This window comes from Archocentrus centrarchus, unplaced genomic scaffold (assembly GCF_007364275.1).
Source record: "Archocentrus centrarchus isolate MPI-CPG fArcCen1 unplaced genomic scaffold, fArcCen1 scaffold_134_ctg1, whole genome shotgun sequence".
In the NCBI taxonomy this organism is placed as follows: Eukaryota; Metazoa; Chordata; class Actinopteri; order Cichliformes; family Cichlidae; genus Archocentrus; species Archocentrus centrarchus.
Window position 1 is genome coordinate 32,082 of NW_022060179.1, and position 23,058 is coordinate 55,139.

The 23,058-nt window shown below is 45.0% G+C and overlaps 2 protein-coding genes across 2 annotated transcripts; both read right to left on the reverse strand.

Annotated features, from left to right (window-relative positions):
• Positions 1-1,198: 1,198 nt before the first annotated feature.
• On the reverse strand, positions 1,199-1,859 carry LOC115775443 (hydroxyacyl-thioester dehydratase type 2, mitochondrial-like). Its single transcript, XM_030722979.1, has one exon. It carries the CDS (start codon positions 1,832-1,834, stop codon positions 1,352-1,354), a length of 483 nt encoding a protein of 160 aa, XP_030578839.1. The 5' UTR covers positions 1,835-1,859; the 3' UTR covers positions 1,199-1,351.
• On the reverse strand, positions 1,782-6,018 carry LOC115775444 (ribonuclease P protein subunit p14-like). The gene is made up of 6 exons (XM_030722981.1): positions 5,929-6,018; positions 5,176-5,329; positions 5,009-5,093; positions 4,733-4,809; positions 4,563-4,641; positions 1,782-1,918 (listed from the first exon to the last, which is right to left on the reverse strand). The coding sequence occupies exons 2-6, from the start codon at positions 5,265-5,267 to the stop codon at positions 1,862-1,864; spliced, it is 390 nt and encodes a 129-aa protein (XP_030578841.1). The 5' UTR covers positions 5,268-5,329; positions 5,929-6,018; the 3' UTR covers positions 1,782-1,861.
• Positions 6,019-23,058: the final 17,040 nt, after the last annotated feature.

Genomic DNA, 23,058 nt, shown 5'->3' on the forward strand with positions numbered 1-23,058 from the left:
ATATATATATATATATATATATATATATATATATATATATATATATATATAATTTGCCATCAAAGGAGCTGGTCTGAATGTTTGCAAAAAATAAACTAAACAAAAAAGAATATCAAGTTGAAGGATAGAATAAATCAAATAATACAAAGGAAATTGAAAAAAAAAATCTACAACCGTCTGTGTGGAGTAAACAAACGTGCAAAAAAAAAAAGAAAACAAATGAAGCCAAAGACAGAAGACAGAACCTAGAAGTGTAACTTCCTGGAGAAAAAAAAAATCAGTTAAAGTCTCATTTGGTTTAACTATCATCGTGGAGATTAAAGTTTAATTTAGTGAATGCTTTAAACAAGAGCTTAAAATAAACACCCACAAATTTAAGGATGGCTGCCAAGTAAGACTTCTAGAAGGTCTAGCCTACTTTTAACAGAGGGTTTCAGCCACAGTATGGCCTTCCTCAGTAGATGTGTTTGAATTGCAGTTTGGAGGAACTCAAATTTAATTGCCAGGGACAAAGCGCATTTAGGAATGCAGAGATGTTCTAGACCAGGGCTCTTCAACTCCAGGCCTCGAGAGCCCCTGTCCTGCAGGTTTTAGATGTGTCCCTGATCCAACACACCTGAATCAAATGGCTAAATTACCTCCTCAATATGCAGTCAGGTTCTCCAGAGTCCTGCTAATGACTTCTATATTTGACTCAGGTGTGTTGAAGCAGAGACACATCTAAAACCTGCAGGACAGGGGCTCTCGAGGCCTGGAGTTGAAGAGCCCTGGTCTAGACGACCTGCTGAAGTACAACCCAACCGTCAGAATGTGAAAGAAAGGTGATTTAAGTGACCATGAAGGTGGCATGATTGTAGGTGGTCTGAGTATTTTGCAAACTGCTGATCTGCTGGGATTTCCTGTACAATCATCTCGAGTTTACGGAGTGGTCCAAAAAAATAAAATATCCAGTGAGCGGCCGTGCTGTGGGTGAAAATACCTTACTGATGTCAGACGAGGATGGCCGGACTGTTTAAGTATTATAGGAGGCCAACAGTAACTGAAATAACAAGCATATCAAACCTTGAAGCAGAAGACCTGCAGTGTGTTAGGCAGTGACTCAGCTCTGCAATCAGCTGAAATAAAAAAATTGAAACAGATGAGCAAAACAACACGAGTGGATTTCAAAAATTCAAAGAAATTTATTATTTTTATTCCGCACAAAAAATTTTAAACAAAAAACAAACATTACAGAGCTGGAAACAGTAAATGTTCTACCTATAAATATGTGCTTTTCTTATAAAGTCCCTCATGTACAAACAACTAAATATCTGAGGAGATGGTGAGATGTGGCATCCTCCTCCTCCTGCTCTCACTCCTGCTGCTGCTGCTGCTCATCGGGCATCATCACCATCACCTCGCCCTCCATCACCACTTTGTCCTTCACCGAGCACGTCACAGCGATGAAGGCAAACGACATCTTGATCTTGCGGACCTCAGCTTCGGCGAGCACCTCCTCTCCGATGTAGAGGGGCGCCGGGAAGCGGATCTCCTGGTCCAAGAAGACGCAGCCGCGGCCGGGCATCCTGGTCCCGAGTACGGCCGAGATCAGGCCGTTGATGAGGACGCCGTGCACGATGGGCGTCTCGAAGGAAGTGGTGCTGGCGTAAGCCGGGTCCAGGTGGAGGGGGTTGGTGTCGCCCGTTAGCGCAGCGAACAGCTCCACGTCGTGGGAGGAGAACGCTTTGGTGAGGGAGGCTCGCTGGCCGACGTGGAGCGGCCGGCTGTGGCGAGGAGCTGCTGCCAAGGAAGACAGCCACGGTTTATTAAAGACGCGCCTCCACGGGAAACTCATCGCAGAGACGACGACACTCCTCCAGCCTCAGTCAAGCTGCAGATCCCGACTGTTTCCTGTCAGCGCCAACAGGAACGGAGACACCTGAACAAAGCACGAAGGGAGACAAAGGGATGCTCTTCATAATGGAAATGAAATGTTCAACAAACATAAATGATGCAACATTTTTGCCAGATTCCTTAAATCAAAGGTGACCTATTCAGCTCATCTGTCACTCTGCGAGATGCACAGTTTAAAATAATTGTCATGGAGGTGCGGTTATGATTTTCAGGCTTTAAATGAACAAAGAAATTATTCATGGAAGCTCATTTCAGCCACTGGGGGAAAAAACTGCCATCAATAAACCAAAATTTTGAGTCATTATCTCAAATTTTTGAATTAACTCAAAATTATGCTTATTTTCTCAGAAGTTAGGAAGTCTACATTTTGAGATAATAACCCAAAATTTTGACTTCTAGAAGTTTTTTTCCCCAGTGGTGCAAAGAAAGCTTCCATATTTATTTGACTATTTCTGGTCTTAAAATAAATGTCACGTTCTTTTACTGATGCCTGGTAGGATGTAATGCACCAGAAGGTGGCAGTACAACAACATGTTGCTGTGGTGTGTCGATTAGATGCGACTGTACAAAGAGGATCAGTGGTGCAAAAGCCAAAGACGACTACAGCTGTCAGAAAGTTTTAAAAAAATTAATGTAAAGTCAACAAAGGATGATGAAATTATAATATTAGAAGAATATGAACAGGTTAGACAGAAGACATTTGAATGCACCTCAGACAGTTTTAGTTTTAGATGCTACTAAAAAACCTTAGACCCTCCTGCTATCTGCACACAGAGGTCTGCGGAGGGCCGAGGGATCTTTCAGGAACGGTATTGCTCTCTTCTGGAGAGCTGAGTGGTTAGCAGGCGGTGATTTCATACCTGCTGATCTCTAATCTTGAACATAACCTGCTCCACCTGGCAGGTTAGGCCTGCAGCATAAGTTACCATGGCGAGCACCTTCGTAGTATAAAGATGAAATCCTGCGTCATGGCACAGGCCTCAGTTCACAGCGAGTACTTAAAGTATTTCTGGCATGGTGGTTAGCACCATCACCTCATAACAAGGTCATGGGTTCAATTTCCACCTGGGGCCTTTCGGTGTGGAGTTTGCAAGTTTTCCCGGGTACTCTGCGGGGTTAGGTTAGCCGGGGACTGGCTGGAGGCGTGAGTATAAAGGATCGTCTGTCTCTCTATGCACCCCGCCTCTCGCCCTGTGCCAGCTGAATTGGATAAGCAGAAGAAGATGGATGGATGCTTGCTTGAAATGCCCATCATCGCTCCTTCATTCATCTTACACTGGGCCGAACCCTCTGACATCATACAGAGCTAAGAGTAGAAAAAAACTGTCTGAAACTGAGTGTTTATAGCAGCCTGACTCCTGAACCTTTGCCTCACAGGGAGTACCCGTACCTACACTGACCACATTATTTAAAAGGACCTTATGAGAGCCGGGTCCACGGCTACAACTGACCAGTTTTGAAGAAGAAGAAGAATCCGGGTAATGCACTGCCCCTACATCTCCCAGTGCTGAAAGCATCAATATGGAGTTCTGAGGTAACATCTGAGGGCATCTGGGGAGAACATTCAGAGATAATGATCTCTGATGCCATTGTGTGTCCACAAAGAGCACCCTGAGAAAGCAGGAAGCTTTTCTTGGCCATCCAACACAATCTTTGCTCACCCCCTGCCCTATTCATGCAATTTGCACAAGAAGCTATAACACCAAGAGATCTGAAAATAGCAGCCCTGCTGAAACAGTCTGGAGATACATGAGAAGATGAGCCTGAACAGGAGAGCAGCGACTCTAAATCAAATGAGGTTTTTCATTTTTAGACTCCCCTTTCTGGACCTATTTGACCAGAGGAAAGGCCCAAAATGTCCCCTTTAAGTCAACAACATACCAAAGAATGAGTCCCAGTCTCTTTCTCACAAATGCAGCTTATTATTTTCACCACGGTACTGGATCAATAAAATCACACATCAATCATCACCTGTTCTATCGTATATATAACCATAACCTAACTGTAGTAGCTACAGAATAAATGGTTACATATTTTTCTCCCTCTAATCTGAGTAAAACCTGGTAACAAAAAAACAAAAACTGTAAACATCATAATCAAAACTTCAAGCAAGTCTTCTTCACTTCATTTTAAATCCACTGTCTCGGTATCCAGCAAAAAAAAAAAAAAAAGAGCGAAGGCTCACGTTTCACCTGCAGAGGTTTAAAGTGAGCCACAGAAAATGTCCTCTTCAGCTCAGGAGCGCAAAGACAAGCAGCAGAAACGCCAAACAAAGCTCAAACATACGCGTGAAGCTACGACACAGACGTCACCGTTCTGTGGCTGGCAGCAGAGATAATCTCCTCAACGGTAATGTGGTCGGGACGGGCGGTAAGGTTTTCACAGCTGATAGGCCGAAGGTCAACGCTGAGCTTTGATGCTCGGCAGGAAAACACAAGTTCGAACCATCGGGGAATCGCTGGAGAGCGAATGATCGGTTCTTCGTGTGTTTGCGGCTCAGAGGCTGAAAATCAGCGATGAAAAGCTTCACTCTGCTATTTCACACATGTGGATACTAAAATGAGAGAAGCTGCTGTGTGAGTGTGTGAGAGAGCACAGAGGATGATCTGCATCAAATTAGCAGCTATGACGAGCTTTGACTTTAGTCAAAACAATAACTTTTCTTTTACCTGCAGGACTCTGAAGGCACAGGCTTTGTTCTGATAGGAGCCAAGCAGGGTCAGGGAGCTCCACAGCGTCACCAAACCTCTGTAACCACAAACAGTACAAAAAGAATCAAACAAAAGTGCCAACAAGTGGCCGTCAGTCGAGCTGCGTTTCAGCCGTGACTGAAGCTCACCTGCTGTAAACACGGAGCAGAGCGGTCAGGGTGTCCTCATCGTACTTCAGCACATCGAAGTTCAACGCTGCTCCCACCTGAAGAGCAAATATAACAACGTAAGAAACGTCAAACTGCATCCCTCCACCAAGCCCCACATCTGGTACAACATTTAGTCCAAATCCATCCGTACATTACATGAGTAAACCTTCTGAAACCAGAGGAACACACCAAGTAAACCAATCACAGGAGCTCCTGGGCTCCTCACTGGTTTACGTGATTTTCTGTTGAGCTCACCTCTCCAAACAGAGTCTTCAGGCCGGTGATGATGAAGTGCTTCAGTTCAACTGCGCTCAGTCTGGTCGACTCATCCTCCAGCACGCTAAACACACGGGGAGAGTGTTTTAGTTCCCGCTCCTTCATCCGGATTAACATCCAACCCTAAAACAGGCAGAGGGACTTACAGGCGGACCTTCAGGTAGTGGTAGGGCGAGGCGTCTTTTAACACGACCCGTTGGTATACAGACGCTTCTTCCTTCTCCTCCACCTGTTTCATCCTATCTAAGCAGCAGGTGGTTCAGCCTCCCTCAGGTGAAGAGCAGCAGGTCGATCAGAAGCCTGAAAAACAAACCAGAAGAAGCTTCAGCGATGTTAACATGAAGCTCCTCATCACGACTGCGCCGGTAAACGTGTGTGTGTGTGTGTGTGTGTGTGTGTGTTACAGCTTATGGCCCATAGGCCTGTGGGGGCTGTTAGCGCACATTCACAAAGACTTTTAGCAGCCGTTTAAAGTATTTTATCTGCTTTTTTCCATGTCTTATTGAAGAGACAGCTGCATGTACTCCAAATATTTAGAGGCTGCACCTTTGGACAGCATAAAGCTGCTGATCTTACACAAAACACAACAAACTCAGAAAGACACGTCAGACGAAATCCGATATATTCTAAAATATTAATTTAATTTAAAAGCCGAGACGTGTGGCAGCGGAACTTCTCATTAAAACAGTATAAAAACTCTGCTGTGAGCCTTTAAAGCTTTAGGCTGAGCCCAGCTAACGTCAGCTAAGGTCATCGGGAACCAGCGGAACCCGTCAGCCTGAGCGGAGCTGTTCTGGCTGCCAGCAGCTTCCCTGCCGGCGGCTCCGCTCACAGACAACAAACCAGCGCTCTGAATTTGTTCCGAAGCTCAACAAAAGCAGCAGCAGCGCTTCACTCACCGACTGCAGCAACGTGGACCTCTCAGCACGCCGCAAACCGCTCCGGAACCTGCGATCTTTCACCCAGCGGCCTGCGGCGCATGCGCAGCCAGCTTTTACAAAGAGCCGCATAGCAACGCGATGGATCACTCTGTCAGAGATTCAGGAGCCCGAAGCTGCCGCAGGGCCCGGCGTGTTAGAAAATGCCACCCACGAGTCCCAGAAGAAAAAAAAACAGTTTTTCCCAGTGGCAGAAACAACCTCAAATTAAAACCGCAAGCGGTGATATCGGGCCCTCGCACTCCGCGCGCGTCGACCTGTGGCGCTCGTCGACCCGTGCCGCACTCGGAGGTTTTGTCATCGTGATGGGTCTCTAGAAAGTTTAATTCTTTTATAGGAAAAGGTATCTTTTGCTCTCGGCATAGACGCAATGGAATATTTGGGGGTGTGGTCACGGCTCCAGCATGCAAAATAGGGCATGGGTCTGATTGACTTTTTTGATGGGCTGTTTGTCTAGATGATGTGGAGCCAATTTGGTCTCACTGGGTGAAATGCCCTAGGAGGAGTTCATTCAAATAGCAGGCCTGAAAATGGCAAAAATTGACACTTTCAATTGAAGATGCTGGACTTCCTGTAGGGTTTGGAGTATGGCTCCAAGAGACTTTTTTGTATGTCTTAGGATGTTACATGAGTGTGCAAAATTTCAGAGCTGTAGATAAAATGTAACTCAGGGGCTAGCTAAAAAACATGGTATATTATGATATTTAAAGCTGCCAGTAGGGGGCGCTCTAACGTTTATGGACTTTATGCATATCAATGTGTTCAGGGCAGGAGGCTTATCAAATAGATGAGGATTTTGTAAGGAATGGTGAAAGATATTTCATGTATTTCAGAGCAAAACTAATTCTGTGGACGGTCATACACGTTAAAGCTGCCAGTAGGGGGCGCTCTAACGTTTATGGACTTTATGCATATCAATGTGTTCAGGGCAGGAGGCTTATCAAATAGATGAGGATTTTGTAAGGAATGGTGAAAGATATTTCATGTATTTCAGAGCAAAACTAATTCTGTGGACGGTCATACAAATTTTCATTTGCTTCTGTAGGGGGCGCTATTGCGCCTACAGTCTTGAATCTGTAGTTATGGATTCAGCCTGGGTGTGTACATGAGTGATTAAATTTTCAGCCTGATCAGACAAAGCATGTGCGAACAAGTGCACAAACAATTTTGGTGGTGAGGGAGAAAAACAAAGGCCAAATTTAATGGCCTGGTGTGACAAGGCCGTTTAATATTTTGTAAAGATTTCCACAATATTTGATGGGCTACTTGTGTAGATGATCTGGAGCCAATTTGGTGTCAGTGGGTGAAATGCCCTAGGACGAGTTCGTTCAAATAGCAGGCGTGGAAATCGCAAAAATTGACACCTTCAATTGAAGATGGCCGACTTCCTGTAGGGTTTGGGGGATGGGTCCAAGAGACTTTTTTGTACGTCTTAGTATGTTACATGAGCCTGTACATTTTCATACATGTAGATAAAACGTAGCTCCGGGGCTACTCAAAAAACATGCTATTTTAAGATATTCCGAGCTGCCACTAGGCGGCGCTCTAACGTTTATGGACTTTATGCATATGAATGTGTTCAGGGCAGCATGCTTATCACACCACTGAAGTTTGAGCCAGATTGGGCAAGTTGGCTTTGAGTTACAGCCATTTTTGTGTTCATGGCGAATCATCGAACTTTGCCGTCCCATAAGGGTCACGCCCTTTTGTCAAAAAGTCACAGTTTTGAAAACACAGTAAGTCCAACTTCTTAAGGCTGTCCAGGTGAAATTTGAGATGGTTCTGCTAAACCACCTTGGAGCTGGACCTCCAAGTGTAAAATATGACATTTCCTGTTCCCACTAGGTGGCGCTGCGACTGATATTAAATATTGTCATATGTATGTGTTCAGGGGGGCACCCTCATCCTACTGGAGAAGTTTGATGCACATTGGATCATGTAGGTATGAATGAGAGGCAATCAAAATTTCATGGCGAATGATCAAAGTTCAAAGGGGCATAAGGACCCCTCCCCCTTGGCAAAAACTCACCATTTTCGAGATTTAGATTCCCCTGGGGGTGTAGGTTAGACAAACCAAATATGAAGATGATAACGTCTAAAACCTCTGAGTTATTAGAAAAAGTGTGAGGGCTGCAAATCGCCAAATTTGCATAATTAATTCAAAATGGCTGACTTCCTGTTGGGTTTAGGGCATGGCTCCAAGAGGATTTTTTGTGCGCCTGGACATGATATACATGTGTATGAAGTTTCATTCATGTACGTGAAACACAGCGGTGGGGCTCCAGTTTAGGGGGCGCTAGCGAGCCATTTGGGCGCGCCCTTGCCCGAGCCCATTAAAATACTTAAATTTTCACCAGGTGTGACGCATGTGCAAAGTTTCATGAGTTTTTGAATATGATAAAGCCCCCAAAAAGCCAATTCATTTGCCTGAATAATAATAATAATTAAAGCCGCAAGCGGCGATGAGCGGGCCCTCGCACCCGGCGCGCGTCGACCCCTGGCGCGCTCCAGCCAAGCCGCGCGTCGACCCGTGGCACGCTCCAGCCGAACCGCGCTCGGAGGTTCTCGCAGACGAGAGAGTAGCTGGCTCACCCGGCTGCTGACAGCTCAGCAGGCTAGCCGTACTTCGCGTCGATCGTCTCCCGCTTCCACTAGGTGGCGTCGGTGAGTGCCCACTAATTAATATGTCACAATGCTCTATGTAATGCCTGCAGCCATCAATGAAACTGTAATGACCATAGGATGATGAGTATCAGTGTCCTACTGATTTCCTGTTGCCACTAGGTGGCGTTATGAGTGTGAAACAAAGCTGATAGAGGGGTGTGTCCGGTCTCCCTTACCCTCCCATTAAGCCTGTGAAGTTTGAGGCAGATCGGACAATGTATGTCAGAGATGTAACAATTTGGTGCACTGTGGTATATGAGTAAAATCCCACATTTAGAGGGTTGCTACGGCAACACCGTTCAATATTCTACAAAACCATGAATATCTTTTGATGGGCTACTTGTGTAGATGATCTGGAGCCATTTTGGTGTGACTGGATGAAAAGCTGTAGTAGAAGATGATTCAAATAGCAGGCCTGAAAAATGTGAAAAATGCTGCAAAAATGACACCTTAATTAGAACATGTCAGGCTTCCTGTTGGATTTCGGCTATCGGTCCAAGAGACTTTTTTGTACGTGTTAGGATGTTACTTCAGCATGCACGATTTCAGGTACACAGACCAAGCACTGCCCTGGGGCTGATGTTTAGAACCTATCTGGGCCTGAAATGGAAAAAAAGTCCAAATTCAGAGGGTTGCTACGGCAACACCGTTCAATATTCTACAAAACCATGAATATCTTTTGATGGGCTACTTGTGTGGATGATCTGGAGCCATTTTGGTCTCACTGGGTCAAATGCCCTAGGAGGAGTTGAGGCAAAAAGGCCTGAAAAAGGCGAAAAATGCTGCAAAAATGACACTTTAAAGTAAACGTGGCTGACTTCCTGTTGGGTTTGGGCTATCGGTCCAAGAGAGTTTTTTGTAGATGTTAGCATCTTACATCAGCAGGCACATTTTCAGGTACATAGAGAAAGCACAGCCCAGGGGCTGATGTTTAGAATCTCTGTGAATTTGAAATTGAAAAAAGTCCAAATTCAGAGGGTTGCCATGGCAACACCGTTCAATATTCTACAAAACCCTGAATAACTTTTGATGGGCTACTTGTGTAGATGATCTGGAGCCAATTTGGTGTCACTGGGTGAAATGCCCTAGGACAAGTTCGTTCAAATAGCAGGCGTGGAAATCGCAAAAATTGACACCTTCAATTGAAGATGGCCGACTTCCTGTAGGGTTTGGGGTATGGGTCCAAGAGACTTTTTTGTACGTCTTAGTATGTTACATGAGCATGTACATTTTCATACATGTAGATAAAACGTAGCTCCGGGGCTACTCAAAAAACTTGCTATTTTAAGATATTCCGAGCTGCCACTAGGCGGCGCTCTAACGTTTATGGACTTTATGCATATGAGTGTGTTCAGGGCAGCATGCTTATCACACCACTGAAGTTTGAGCCAGATTGGGCAAGTTGGCTTTGAGTTACAGCCATTTTTGTGTTCATGGCGAATCATCGAACTTTGCCGTCCCATAAGGGTCACGCCCTTTTGTCAAAAACTCACAGTTTTGAAAACACAGTAAGTCCAACTTCTTAAGGCTTTCCAGGTGAAATTTGAGATGGTTCTGCTAAACCACCTTGGAGCTGGACCTCCAAGTGTAAAATATGACATTTCCTGTTCCCACTAGGTGGCGCTGCGACTGATATTAAATATTGTCATATGTATGTGTTCAGGGGGGCACCCTCATCCTACTGGAGAAGTTTGATGCACATTGGATCATGTAGGTATGAATGAGAGGCAATCAAAATTTCATGGCGAATGATCAAAGTTCAAAGGGGCATAAGGACCCCTCCCCCTTGGCAAAAACTCACCATTTTCGAGATTTAGATTCCCCTGGGGGTGTAGGTTAGACAAACCAAATATGAAGATGATAACGTCTAAAACCTCTGAGTTATTAGAAAAAGTGTGAGGGCTGCAAATCGCCAAATTTGCATAATTAATTCAAAATGGCGGACTTCCTGTTGGGTTTAGGGCATGGCTCCAAGAGGATTTTTTGTGCGCCTGGACATGATATACATGTGTATGAAGTTTCATTCATGTACGTGAAACACAGCGGTGGGGCTCCAGTTTAGGGGGCGCTAGCGAGCCATTTGGGCGCGCCCTTGCCCGAGCCCATTAAAATACTTAAATTTTCACCAGGTGTGACGCATGTGCAAAGTTTCATGAGTTTTTGAATATGATAAAGCCCCCAAAAAGCCAATTCATTTGCCTGAATAATAATAATAAATAATAAAAATAATAATAATAATAAACGAAGCAATTACAATAGGGCCTTCGCACAGTTCGTGCTCGGGCCCTAATTAAAACCGCAAGCGGTGATATCGGGCCCTCGCACTCCGCGCGCGTCGACCTGTGGCGCTCGTCGACCCGTGCCGCACTCGGAGGTTTTGTGATCGTGATGGGTCTCTAGAAAGTTGAATTCTTTTATAGGAAAAGGTATCTTTTGCTCTCGGCATAGACGCAATGGAATATTTGGGGGTGTGGTCACGGCTCCAGCATGCAAAATAGGGCATGGGTCTGATTGACTTTTTTGATGGGCTGTTTGTCTAGATGATGTGGAGCCAATTTGGTCTCACTGGGTGAAATGCCCTAGGAGGAGTTCATTCAAATAGCAGGCCTGAAAATGGCAAAAATTGACACTTTCAATTGAAGATGCTGGACTTCCTGTAGGGTTTGGAGTATGGCTCCAAGAGACTTTTTTGTATGTCTTAGGATGTTACATGAGTGTGCAAAATTTCAGAGCTGTAGATAAAATGTAACTCAGGGGCTAGCTAAAAAACATGGTATATTATGATATTTAAAGCTGCCAGTAGGGGGCGCTCTAACGTTTATGGACTTTATGCATATCAATGTGTTCAGGGCAGGAGGCTTATCAAATAGATGAGGATTTTGTAAGGAATGGGGAAAGATATTTCATGTATTTCAGAGCAAAACTAATTCTGTGGACGGTCATACAAATTTTCATTTGCTTCTGTAGGGGGCGCTATTGCGCCTACAGTCTTGAATCTGTAGTTATGGATTCAGCCTGGGTGTGTACATGAGTGATTAAATTTTCAGCCTGATCAGACAAAGCATGTGCGAACAAGTGCACAAACAATTTTGGTGGTGAGGGAGAAAAACAAAGGCCAAATTTAATGGCCTGGTGTGACAAGGCCGTTTAATATTTTGTAAAGATTTCCACAATATTTGATGGGCTACTTGTGTAGATGATCTGGAGCCAATTTGGTGTCAGTGGGTGAAATGCCCTAGGACGAGTTCGTTCAAATAGCAGGCGTGGAAATCGCAAAAATTGACACCTTCAATTGAAGATGGCCGACTTCCTGTAGGGTTTGGGGTATGGGTCCAAGAGACTTTTTTGTACGTCTTAGTATGTTACATGAGCCTGTACATTTTCATACATGTAGATAAAACGTAGCTCCGGGGCTACTCAAAAAACATTGCTATTTTAAGATATTCCGAGCTGCCACTAGGCGGCGCTCTAACGTTTATGGACTTTATGCATATGAGTGTGTTCAGGGCAGCATGCTTATCACACCACTGAAGTTTGAGCCAGATTGGGCAAGTTGGCTTTGAGTTACAGCCATTTTTGTGTTCATGGCGAATCATCGAACTTTGCCGTCCCATAAGGGTCACGCCCTTTTGTCAAAAACTCACAGTTTTGAAAACACAGTAAGTCCAACTTCTTAAGGCTTTCCAGGTGAAATTTGAGATGGTTCTGCTAAACCACCTTGGAGCTGGACCTCCAAGTGTAAAATATGACATTTCCTGTTCCCACTAGGTGGCGCTGCGACTGATATTAAATATTGTCATATGTATGTGTTCAGGGGGGCACCCTCATCCTACTGGAGAAGTTTGATGCACATTGGATCATGTAGGTATGAATGAGAGGCAATCAAAATTTCATGGCGAATGATCAAAGTTCAAAGGGGCATAAGGACCCCTCCCCCTTGGCAAAAACTCACCATTTTCGAGATTTAGATTCCCCTGGGGGTGTAGGTTAGACAAACCAAATATGAAGATGATAACGTCTAAAACCTCTGAGTTATTAGAAAAAGTGTGAGGGCTGCAAATCGCCAAATTTGCATAATTAATTCAAAATGGCGGACTTCCTGTTGGGTTTAGGGCATGGCTCCAAGAGGATTTTTTGTGCGCCTGGACATGATATACATGTGTATGAAGTTTCATTCATGTACGTGAAACACAGCGGTGGGGCTCCAGTTTAGGGGGCGCTAGCGAGCCATTTGGGCGCGCCCTTGCCCGAGCCCATTAAAATACTTAAATTTTCACCAGGTGTGACGCATGTGCAAAGTTTCATGAGTTTTTGAATATGATAAAGCCCCCAAAAAGCCAATTCATTTGCCTGAATAATAATAATAAAAAAAAAAAAAAAAAAAAAAAAAATAATAATAAACGAAGCAATTACAATAGGGCCTTCGCACAGTTCGTGCTCGGGCCCTAATTAAAGCCGCAAGCGGCGATGAGCGGGCCCTCGCACCCGGCGCGCGTCGACCCCTGGCGCGCTCCAGCCAAGCCGCGCGTCGACCCGTGGCACGCTCCAGCCGAACCGCGCTCGGAGGTTCTCGCAGACGAGAGAGTAGCTGGCTCACCCGGCTGCTGACAGCTCAGCAGGCTAGCCGTACTTCGCGTCGATCGTCTCCCGCTTCCACTAGGTGGCGTCGGTGAGTGCCCACTAATTAATATGTCACAATGCTTTATGTAATGCCTGCAGCCATCAATGAAACTGTAATGACCATAGGATGATGAGTATCAGTGTCCTACTGATTTCCTGTTGCCACTAGGTGGCGTTATGAGTGTGAAACAAAGCTGATAGAGGGGTGTGTCCAGTCTCCCTTACCCTCCCATTAAGCCTGTGAAGTTTGAGGCAGATCGGACAATGTATGTCAGAGATGTAACAATTTGGTGCACTGTGGTATATGAGTAAAATCCCACATTTAGAGGGTTGCTACGGCAACACCGTTCAATATTCTACAAAACCATGAATATCTTTTGATGGGCTACTTGTGTAGATGATCTGGAGCCATTTTGGTGTGACTGGATGAAAAGCTGTAGTAGAAGATGATTCAAATAGCAGGCCTGAAAAATGTGAAAAATGCTGCAAAAATGACACCTTAATTAGAACATGTCAGGCTTCCTGTTGGATTTCGGCTATCGGTCCAAGAGACTTTTTTGTACGTCTTAGGATGTTACTTCAGCATGCACGATTTCAGGTACACAGACCAAGCACTGCCCTGGGGCTGATGTTTAGAACCTATCTGGGCCTGAAATGGAAAAAAAGTCCAAATTCAGAGGGTTGCTACGGCAACACCGTTCAATATTCTACAAAACCCTGAATATCTTTTGATGGGCTACTTGTGTGGATGATCTGGAGCCATTTTGGTCTCACTGGGTCAAATGCCCTAGGAGGAGTTGAGGCAAAAAGGCCTGAAAAAGGCGAAAAATGCTGCAAAAATGACACTTTAAAGTGAACGTGGCTGACTTCCTGTTGGGTTTCGGCTATCGGTCCAAGAGACTTTTTTGTAGATGTTAGCATCTTACATCAGCAGGCACATTTTCAGGTACATAGAGAAAGCACAGCCCAGGGGCTGATGTTTAGAATCTCTGTGAATTTGAAATTGAAAAAAGTCCAAATTCAGAGGGTTGCCATGGCAACACCGTTCAATATTCTACAAAACCCTGAATAACTTTTGATGGGCTACTTGTGTAGATGATCTGGAGCCAATTTGGTGTCACTGGGTGAAATGCCCTAGGACAAGTTCGTTCAAATAGCAGGCGTGGAAATCGCAAAAATTGACACCTTCAATTGAAGATGGCCGACTTCCTGTAGGGTTTGGGGTATGGGTCCAAGAGACTTTTTTGTACGTCTTAGTATGTTACATGAGCATGTACATTTTCATACATGTAGATAAAACGTAGCTCCGGGGCTACTCAAAAAACTTGCTATTTTAAGATATTCCGAGCTGCCACTAGGCGGCGCTCTAACGTTTATGGACTTTATGCATATGAGTGTGTTCAGGGCAGCATGCTTATCACACCACTGAAGTTTGAGCCAGATTGGGCAAGTTGGCTTTGAGTTACAGCCATTTTTGTGTTCATGGCGAATCATCGAACTTTGCCGTCCCATAAGGGTCACGCCCTTTTGTCAAAAACTCACAGTTTTGAAAACACAGTAAGTCCAACTTCTTAAGGCTTTCCAGGTGAAATTTGAGATGGTTCTGCTAAACCACCTTGGAGCTGGACCTCCAAGTGTAAAATATGACATTTCCTGTTCCCACTAGGTGGCGCTGCGACTGATATTAAATATTGTCATATGTATGTGTTCAGGGGGGCACCCTCATCCTACTGGAGAAGTTTGATGCACATTGGTTCATGTAGGTATGAATGAGAGGCAATCAAAATTTCATGGCGAATGATCAAAGTTCAAAGGGGCATAAGGACCCCTCCCCCTTGGCAAAAACTCACCATTTTCGAGATTTAGATTCCCCTGGGGGTGTAGGTTAGACAAACCAAATATGAAGATGATAACGTCTAAAACCTCTGAGTTATTAGAAAAAGTGTGAGGGCTGCAAATCGCCAAATTTGCATAATTAATTCAAAATGGCGGACTTCCTGTTGGGTTTAGGGCATGGCTCCAAGAGGATTTTTTGTGCGCCTGGACATGATATACATGTGTATGAAGTTTCATTCATGTACGTGAAACACAGCGGTGGGGCTCCAGTTTAGGGGGCGCTAGCGAGCCATTTGGGCGCGCCCTTGCCCGAGCCCATTAAAATACTTAAATTTTCACCAGGTGTGACGCATGTGCAAAGTTTCATGAGTTTTTGAATATGATAAAGCCCCCAAAAAGCCAATTCATTTGCCTGAATAATAATAAAAATAATAAAATTAAAGCCGCAAGCGGCGATGAGCGGGCCCTCGCACCCGGCGCGCGTCGACCCCTGGCGCGCTCCAGCCAAGCCGCGCGTCGACCCGTGGCACGCTCCAGCCGAACCGCGCTCGGAGGTTCTCGCAGACGAGAGAGTAGCTGGCTCACCCGGCTGCTGACGGCTCAGCAGGCTAGCCGTACTTCGCGTCGATCGTCTCCCGCTTCCACTAGGTGGCGTCGGTGAGTGCCCACTAATTAATATGTCACAATGCTCTATGTAATGCCTGCAGCCATCAATGAAACTGTAATGACCATAGGATGATGAGTATCAGTGTCCTACTGATTTCCTGTTGCCACTAGGTGGCGTTATGAGTGTGAAACAAAGCTGATAGAGGGGTGTGTCCGGTCTCCCTTACCCTCCCATTAAGCCTGTGAAGTTTGAGGCAGATCGGACAATGTATGTCAGAGATGTAACAATTTGGTGCACTGTGGTATATGAGTAAAATCCCACATTTAGAGGGTTGCTACGGCAACACCGTTCAATATTCTACAAAACCATGAATATCTTTTGATGGGCTACTTGTGTAGATGATCTGGAGCCATTTTGGTGTGACTGGATGAAAAGCTGTAGTAGAAGATGATTCAAATAGCAGGCCTGAAAAATGTGAAAAATGCTGCAAAAATGACACCTTAATTAGAACATGTCAGGCTTCCTGTTGGATTTCGGCTATCGGTCCAAGAGACTTTTTTGTACGTCTTAGGATGTTACTTCAGCATGCACGATTTCAGGTACACAGACCAAGCACTGCCCTGGGGCTGATGTTTAGAACCTATCTGGGCCTGAAATGGAAAAAAAGTCCAAATTCAGAGGGTTGCTACGGCAACACCGTTCAATATTCTACAAAACCATTAATATCTTTTGATGGGCTACTTGTGTGGATGATCTGGAGCCATTTTGGTCTCACTGGGTCAAATGCCCTAGGAGGAGTTGAGGCAAAAAGGCCTGAAAAAGGCGAAAAATGCTGCAAAAATGACACTTTAAAGTGAACGTGGCTGACTTCCTGTTGGGTTTCGGCTATCGGTCCAAGAGACTTTTTTGTAGATGTTAGCATCTTACATCAGCAGGCACATTTTCAGGTACATAGAGAAAGCACAGCCCAGGGGCTGATGTTTAGAATCTCTGTGAATTTTAAATTTAAAAAAGTCCAAATTCAGAGGGTTGCCATGGCAACACCGTTCAATATTCTACAAAACCCTGAATAACTTTTGATGGGCTACTTGTGTAGATGATCTGGAGCCAATTTGGTGTCACTGGGTGAAATGCCCTAGGACAAGTTCGTTCAAATAGCAGGCGTGGAAATCGCAAAAATTGACACCTTCAATTGAAGATGGCCGACTTCCTGTAGGGTTTGGGGTATGGGTCCAAGAGACTTTTTTGTACGTCTTAGTATGTTACATGAGCATGTACATTTTCATACATGTAGATAAAACGTAGCTCCGGGGCTACTCAAAAAACTTGCTATTTTAAGATATTCCGAGCTGCCACTAGGCGGCGCTCTAACGTTTATGGACTTTATGCATATGAGTGTGTTCAGGGCAGCATGCTTATCACACCACTGAAGTTTGAGCCAGATTGGGCAAGTTGGCTTTGAGTTACAGCCATTTTTGTGTTCATGGCGAATCATCGAACTTTGCCGTCCCATAAGGGTCACGCCCTTTTGTCAAAAACTCACAGTTTTGAAAACACAGTAAGTCCAACTTCTTAAGGCTTTCCAGGTGAAATTTGAGATGGTTCTGCTAAACCACCTTGGAGCTGGACCTCCAAGTGTAAAATATGACATTTCCTGTTCCCACTAGGTGGCGCTGCGACTGATATTAAATATTGTCATATGTATGTGTTCAGGGGGGCACCCTCATCCTACTGGAGAAGTTTGATGCACATTGGATCATGTAGGTATGAATGAGAGGCAATCAAAATTTCATGGCGAATGATCAAAGTTCAAAGGGGCATAAGGACCCCTCCCCCTTGGCAAAAACTCACCATTTTCGAGATTTAGATTCCCCTGGGGGTGTAGGTTAGACAAACCAAATATGAAGATGATAACGTCTAAAACCTCTGAGTTATTAGAAAAAGTGTGAGGGCTGCAAATCGCCAAATTTGCATAATTAATTCAAAATGGCGGACTTCCTGTTGGGTTTAGGGCATGGCTCCAAGAGGATTTTTTGTGCGCCTGGACATGATATACATGTGTATGAAGTTTCATTCATGTACGTGAAACACAGCGGTGGGGCTCCAGTTTAGGGGGCGCTAGCGAGCCATTTGGGCGCGCCCTTGCCCGAGCCCATTAAAATACTTAAATTTTCACCAGGTGTGACGCATGTGCAAAGTTTCATGAGTTTTTGAATATGATAAAGCCCCCAAAAAGCCAATTCATTTGCCTGAATAATAATAAATAAAAAAAAAAAATAATAATAATAAACGAAGCAATTACAATAGGGCCTTCGCACAGTTCGTGCTCGGGCCCTAATTAAAGCCGCAAGCGGCGATGAGCGGGCCCTCGCACCCGGCGCGCGTCGACCCCTGGCGCGCTCCAGCCAAGCCGCGCGTCGACCCGTGGCACGCTCCAGCCGAACCGCGCTCGGAGGTTCTCGCAGACGAGAGAGTAGCTGGCTCACCCGGCTGCTGACGGCTCAGCAGGCTAGCCGTACTTCGCGTCGATCGTCTCCCGCTTCCACTAGGTGGCGTCGGTGAGTGCCCACTAATTAATATGTCACAATGCTCTATGTAATGCCTGCAGCCATCAATGAAACTGTAATGACCATAGGATGATGAGTATCAGTGTCCTACTGATTTCCTGTTGCCACTAGGTGGCGTTATGAGTGTGAAACAAAGCTGATAGAGGGGTGTGTCCGGTCTCCCTTACCCTCCCATTAAGCCTGTGAAGTTTGAGGCAGATCGGACAATGTATGTCAGAGATGTAACAATTTGGTGCACTGTGGTATATGAGTAAAATCCCACATTTAGAGGGTTGCTACGGCAACACCGTTCAATATTCTACAAAACCATGAATATCTTTTGATGGGCTACTTGTGTAGATGATCTGGAGCCATTTTGGTGTGACTGGATGAAAAGCTGTAGTAGAAGATGATTCAAATAGCAGGCCTGAAAAATGTGAAAAATGCTGCAAAAATGACACCTTAATTAGAACATGTCAGGCTTCCTGTTGGATTTCGGCTATCGGTCCAAGAGACTTTTTTGTACGTCTTAGGATGTTACTTCAGCATGCACGATTTCAGGTACACAGACCAAGCACTGCCCTGGGGCTGATGTTTAGAACCTATCTGGGCCTGAAATGGAAAAAAAGTCCAAATTCAGAGGGTTGCTACGGCAACACCGTTCAATATTCTACAAAACCATGAATATCTTTTGATGGGCTACTTGTGTGGATGATCTGGAGCCATTTTGGTCTCACTGGGTCAAATGCCCTAGGAGGAGTTGAGGCAAAAAGGCCTGAAAAAGGCGAAAAATGCTGCAAAAATGACACTTTAAAGTGAACGTGGCTGACTTCCTGTTGGGTTTCGGCTATCGGTCCAAGAGAGTTTTTTGTAGATGTTAGCATCTTACATCAGCAGGCACATTTTCAGGTACATAGAGAAAGCACAGCCCAGGGGCTGATGTTTAGAATCTCTGTGAATTTGAAATTGAAAAAAGTCCAAATTCAGAGGGTTGCCATGGCAACACCGTTCAATATTCTACAAAACCCTGAATAACTTTTGATGGGCTACTTGTGTAGATGATCTGGAGCCAATTTGGTGTCACTGGGTGAAATGCCCTAGGACAAGTTCGTTCAAATAGCAGGCGTGGAAATCGCAAAAATTGACACCTTCAATTGAAGATGGCCGACTTCCTGTAGGGTTTAGGGTATGGGTCCAAGAGACTTTTTTGTACGTCTTAGTATGTTACATGAGCATGTACATTTTCATACATGTAGATAAAACGTAGCTCCGGGGCTACTCAAAAAACTTGCTATTTTAAGATATTCCGAGCTGCCACTAGGCGGCGCTCTAACGTTTATGGACTTTATGCATATGAGTGTGTGCAGGGCAGCATGCTTATCACACCACTGAAGTTTGAGCCAGATTGGGCAAGTTGGCTTTGAGTTACAGCCATTTTTGTGTTCATGGCGAATCATCGAACTTTGCCGTCCCATAAGGGTCACGCCCTTTTGTCAAAAACTCACAGTTTTGAAAACACAGTAAGTCCAACTTCTTAAGGCTTTCCAGGTGAAATTTGAGATGGTTCTGCTAAACCACCTTGGAGCTGGACCTCCAAGTGTAAAATATGACATTTCCTGTTCCCACTAGGTGGCGCTGCGACTGATATTAAATATTGTCATATGTATGTGTTCAGGGGGGCACCCTCATCCTACTGGAGAAGTTTGATGCACATTGGATCATGTAGGTATGAATGAGAGGCAATCAAAATTTCATGGCGAATGATCAAAGTTCAAAGGGGCATAAGGACCCCTCCCCCTTGGCAAAAACTCACCATTTTCGAGATTTAGATTCCCCTGGGGGTGTAGGTTAGACAAACCAAATATGAAGATGATAACGTCTAAAACCTCTGAGTTATTAGAAAAAGTGTGAGGGCTGCAAATCGCCAAATTTGCATAATTAATTCAAAATGGCGGACTTCCTGTTGGGTTTAGGGCATGGCTCCAAGAGGATTTTTTGTGCGCCTGGACATGATATACATGTGTATGAAGTTTCATTCATGTACGTGAAACACAGCGGTGGGGCTCCAGTTTAGGGGGCGCTAGCGAGCCATTTGGGCGCGCCCTTGCCCGAGCCCATTAAAATACTTAAATTTTCACCAGGTGTGACGCATGTGCAAAGTTTCATGAGTTTTTGAATATGATAAAGCCCCCAAAAAGCCAATTCATTTGCCTGAATAATAATAAAAATAATAATAATTAAAGCCGCAAGCGGCGATGAGCGGGCCCTCGCACCCGGCGCGCGTCGACCCCTGGCGCGCTCCAGCCAAGCCGCGCGTCGACCCGTGGCACGCTCCAGCCGAACCGCGCTCGGAGGTTCTCGCAGACGAGAGAGTAGCTGGCTCACCCGGCTGCTGACGGCTCAGCAGGCTAGCCGTACTTCGCGTCGATCGTCTCCCGCTTCCACTAGGTGGCGTCGGTGAGTGCCCACTAATTAATATGTCACAATGCTCTATGTAATGCCTGCAGCCATCAATGAAACTGTAATGACCATAGGATGATGAGTATCAGTGTCCTACTGATTTCCTGTTGCCACTAGGTGGCGTTATGAGTGTGAAACAAAGCTGATAGAGGGGTGTGTCCAGTCTCCCTTACCCTCCCATTAAGCCTGTGAAGTTTGAGGCAGATCGGACAATGTATGTCAGAGATGTAACAATTTGGTGCACTGTGGTATATGAGTAAAATCCCACATTTAGAGGGTTGCTACGGCAACACCGTTCAATATTCTACAAAACCATGAATATCTTTTGATGGGCTACTTGTGTAGATGATCTGGAGCCATTTTGGTGTGACTGGATGAAAAGCTGTAGTAGAAGATGATTCAAATAGCAGGCCTGAAAAATGTGAAAAATGCTGCAAAAATGACACCTTAATTAGAACATGTCAGGCTTCCTGTTGGATTTCGGCTATCGGTCCAAGAGACTTTTTTGTACGTCTTAGGATGTTACTTCAGCATGCACGATTTCAGGTACACAGACCAAGCACTGCCCTGGGGCTGATGTTTAGAACCTATCTGGGCCTGAAATGGAAAAAAAGTCCAAATTCAGAGGGTTGCTACGGCAACACCGTTCAATATTCTACAAAACCATGAATATCTTTTGATGGGCTACTTGTGTGGATGATCTGGAGCCATTTTGGTCTCACTGGGTCAAATGCCCTAGGAGGAGTTGAGGCAAAAAGGCCTGAAAAAGGCGAAAAATGCTGCAAAAATGACACTTTAAAGTGAACGTGGCTGACTTCCTGTTGGGTTTCGGCTATCGGTCCAAGAGACTTTTTTGTAGATGTTAGCATCTTACATCAGCAGGCACATTTTCAGGTACATAGAGAAAGCACAGCCCAGGGGCTGATGTTTAGAATCTCTGTGAATTTGAAATTGAAAAAAGTCCAAATTCAGAGGGTTGCCATGGCAACACCGTTCAATATTCTACAAAACCCTGAATAACTTTTGATGGGCTACTTGTGTAGATGATCTGGAGCCAATTTGGTGTCACTGGGTGAAATGCCCTAGGACAAGTTCGTTCAAATAGCAGGCGTGGAAATCGCAAAAATTGACACCTTCAATTGAAGATGGCCGACTTCCTGTAGGGTTTGGGGTATGGGTCCAAGAGACTTTTTTGTACGTCTTAGTATGTTACATGAGCATGTACATTTTCATACATGTAGATAAAACGTAGCTCCGGGGCTACTCAAAAAACTTGCTATTTTAAGATATTCCGAGCTGCCACTAGGCGGCGCTCTAACGTTTATGGACTTTATGCATATGAGTGTGTTCAGGGCAGCATGCTTATCACACCACTGAAGTTTGAGCCAGATTGGGCAAGTTGGCTTTGAGTTACAGCCATTTTTGTGTTCATGGCGAATCATCGAACTTTGCCGTCCCATAAGGGTCACGCCCTTTTGTCAAAAACTCACAGTTTTGAAAACACAGTAAGTCCAACTTCTTAAGGCTTTCCAGGTGAAATTTGAGATGGTTCTGCTAAACCACCTTGGAGCTGGACCTCCAAGTGTAAAATATGACATTTCCTGTTCCCACTAGGTGGCGCTGCGACTGATATTAAATATTGTCATATGTATGTGTTCAGGGGGGCACCCTCATCCTACTGGAGAAGTTTGATGCACATTGGATCATGTAGGTATGAATGAGAGGCAATCAAAATTTCATGGCGAATGATCAAAGTTCAAAGGGGCATAAGGACCCCTCCCCCTTGGCAAAAACTCACCATTTTCGAGATTTAGATTCCCCTGGGGGTGTAGGTTAGACAAACCAAATATGAAGATGATAACGTCTAAAACCTCTGAGTTATTAGAAAAAGTGTGAGGGCTGCAAATCGCCAAATTTGCATAATTAATTCAAAATGGCGGACTTCCTGTTGGGTTTAGGGCATGGCTCCAAGAGGATTTTTTGTGCGCCTGGACATGATATACATGTGTATGAAGTTTCATTCATGTACGTGAAACACAGCGGTGGGGCTCGAGTTTAGGGGGCGCTAGCGAGCCATTTGGGCGCGCCCTTGCCCGAGCCCATTAAAATACTTAAATTTTCACCAGGTGTGACGCATGTGCAAAGTTTCATGAGTTTTTGAATATGATAAAGCCCCCAAAAAGCCAATTCATTTGCCTGAATAATAATAATAATAATAATAAACGAAGCAATTACAATAGGGCCTTCGCACAGTTCGTGGTCGGGGCCGAATTAAAGCCGCCAGCGGCGATGAGCGGGCCCTCGCACCCGGCGCGCGTCGACCCCTGGCGCGCTCCAGCCAAGCCGCGCGTCGACCCG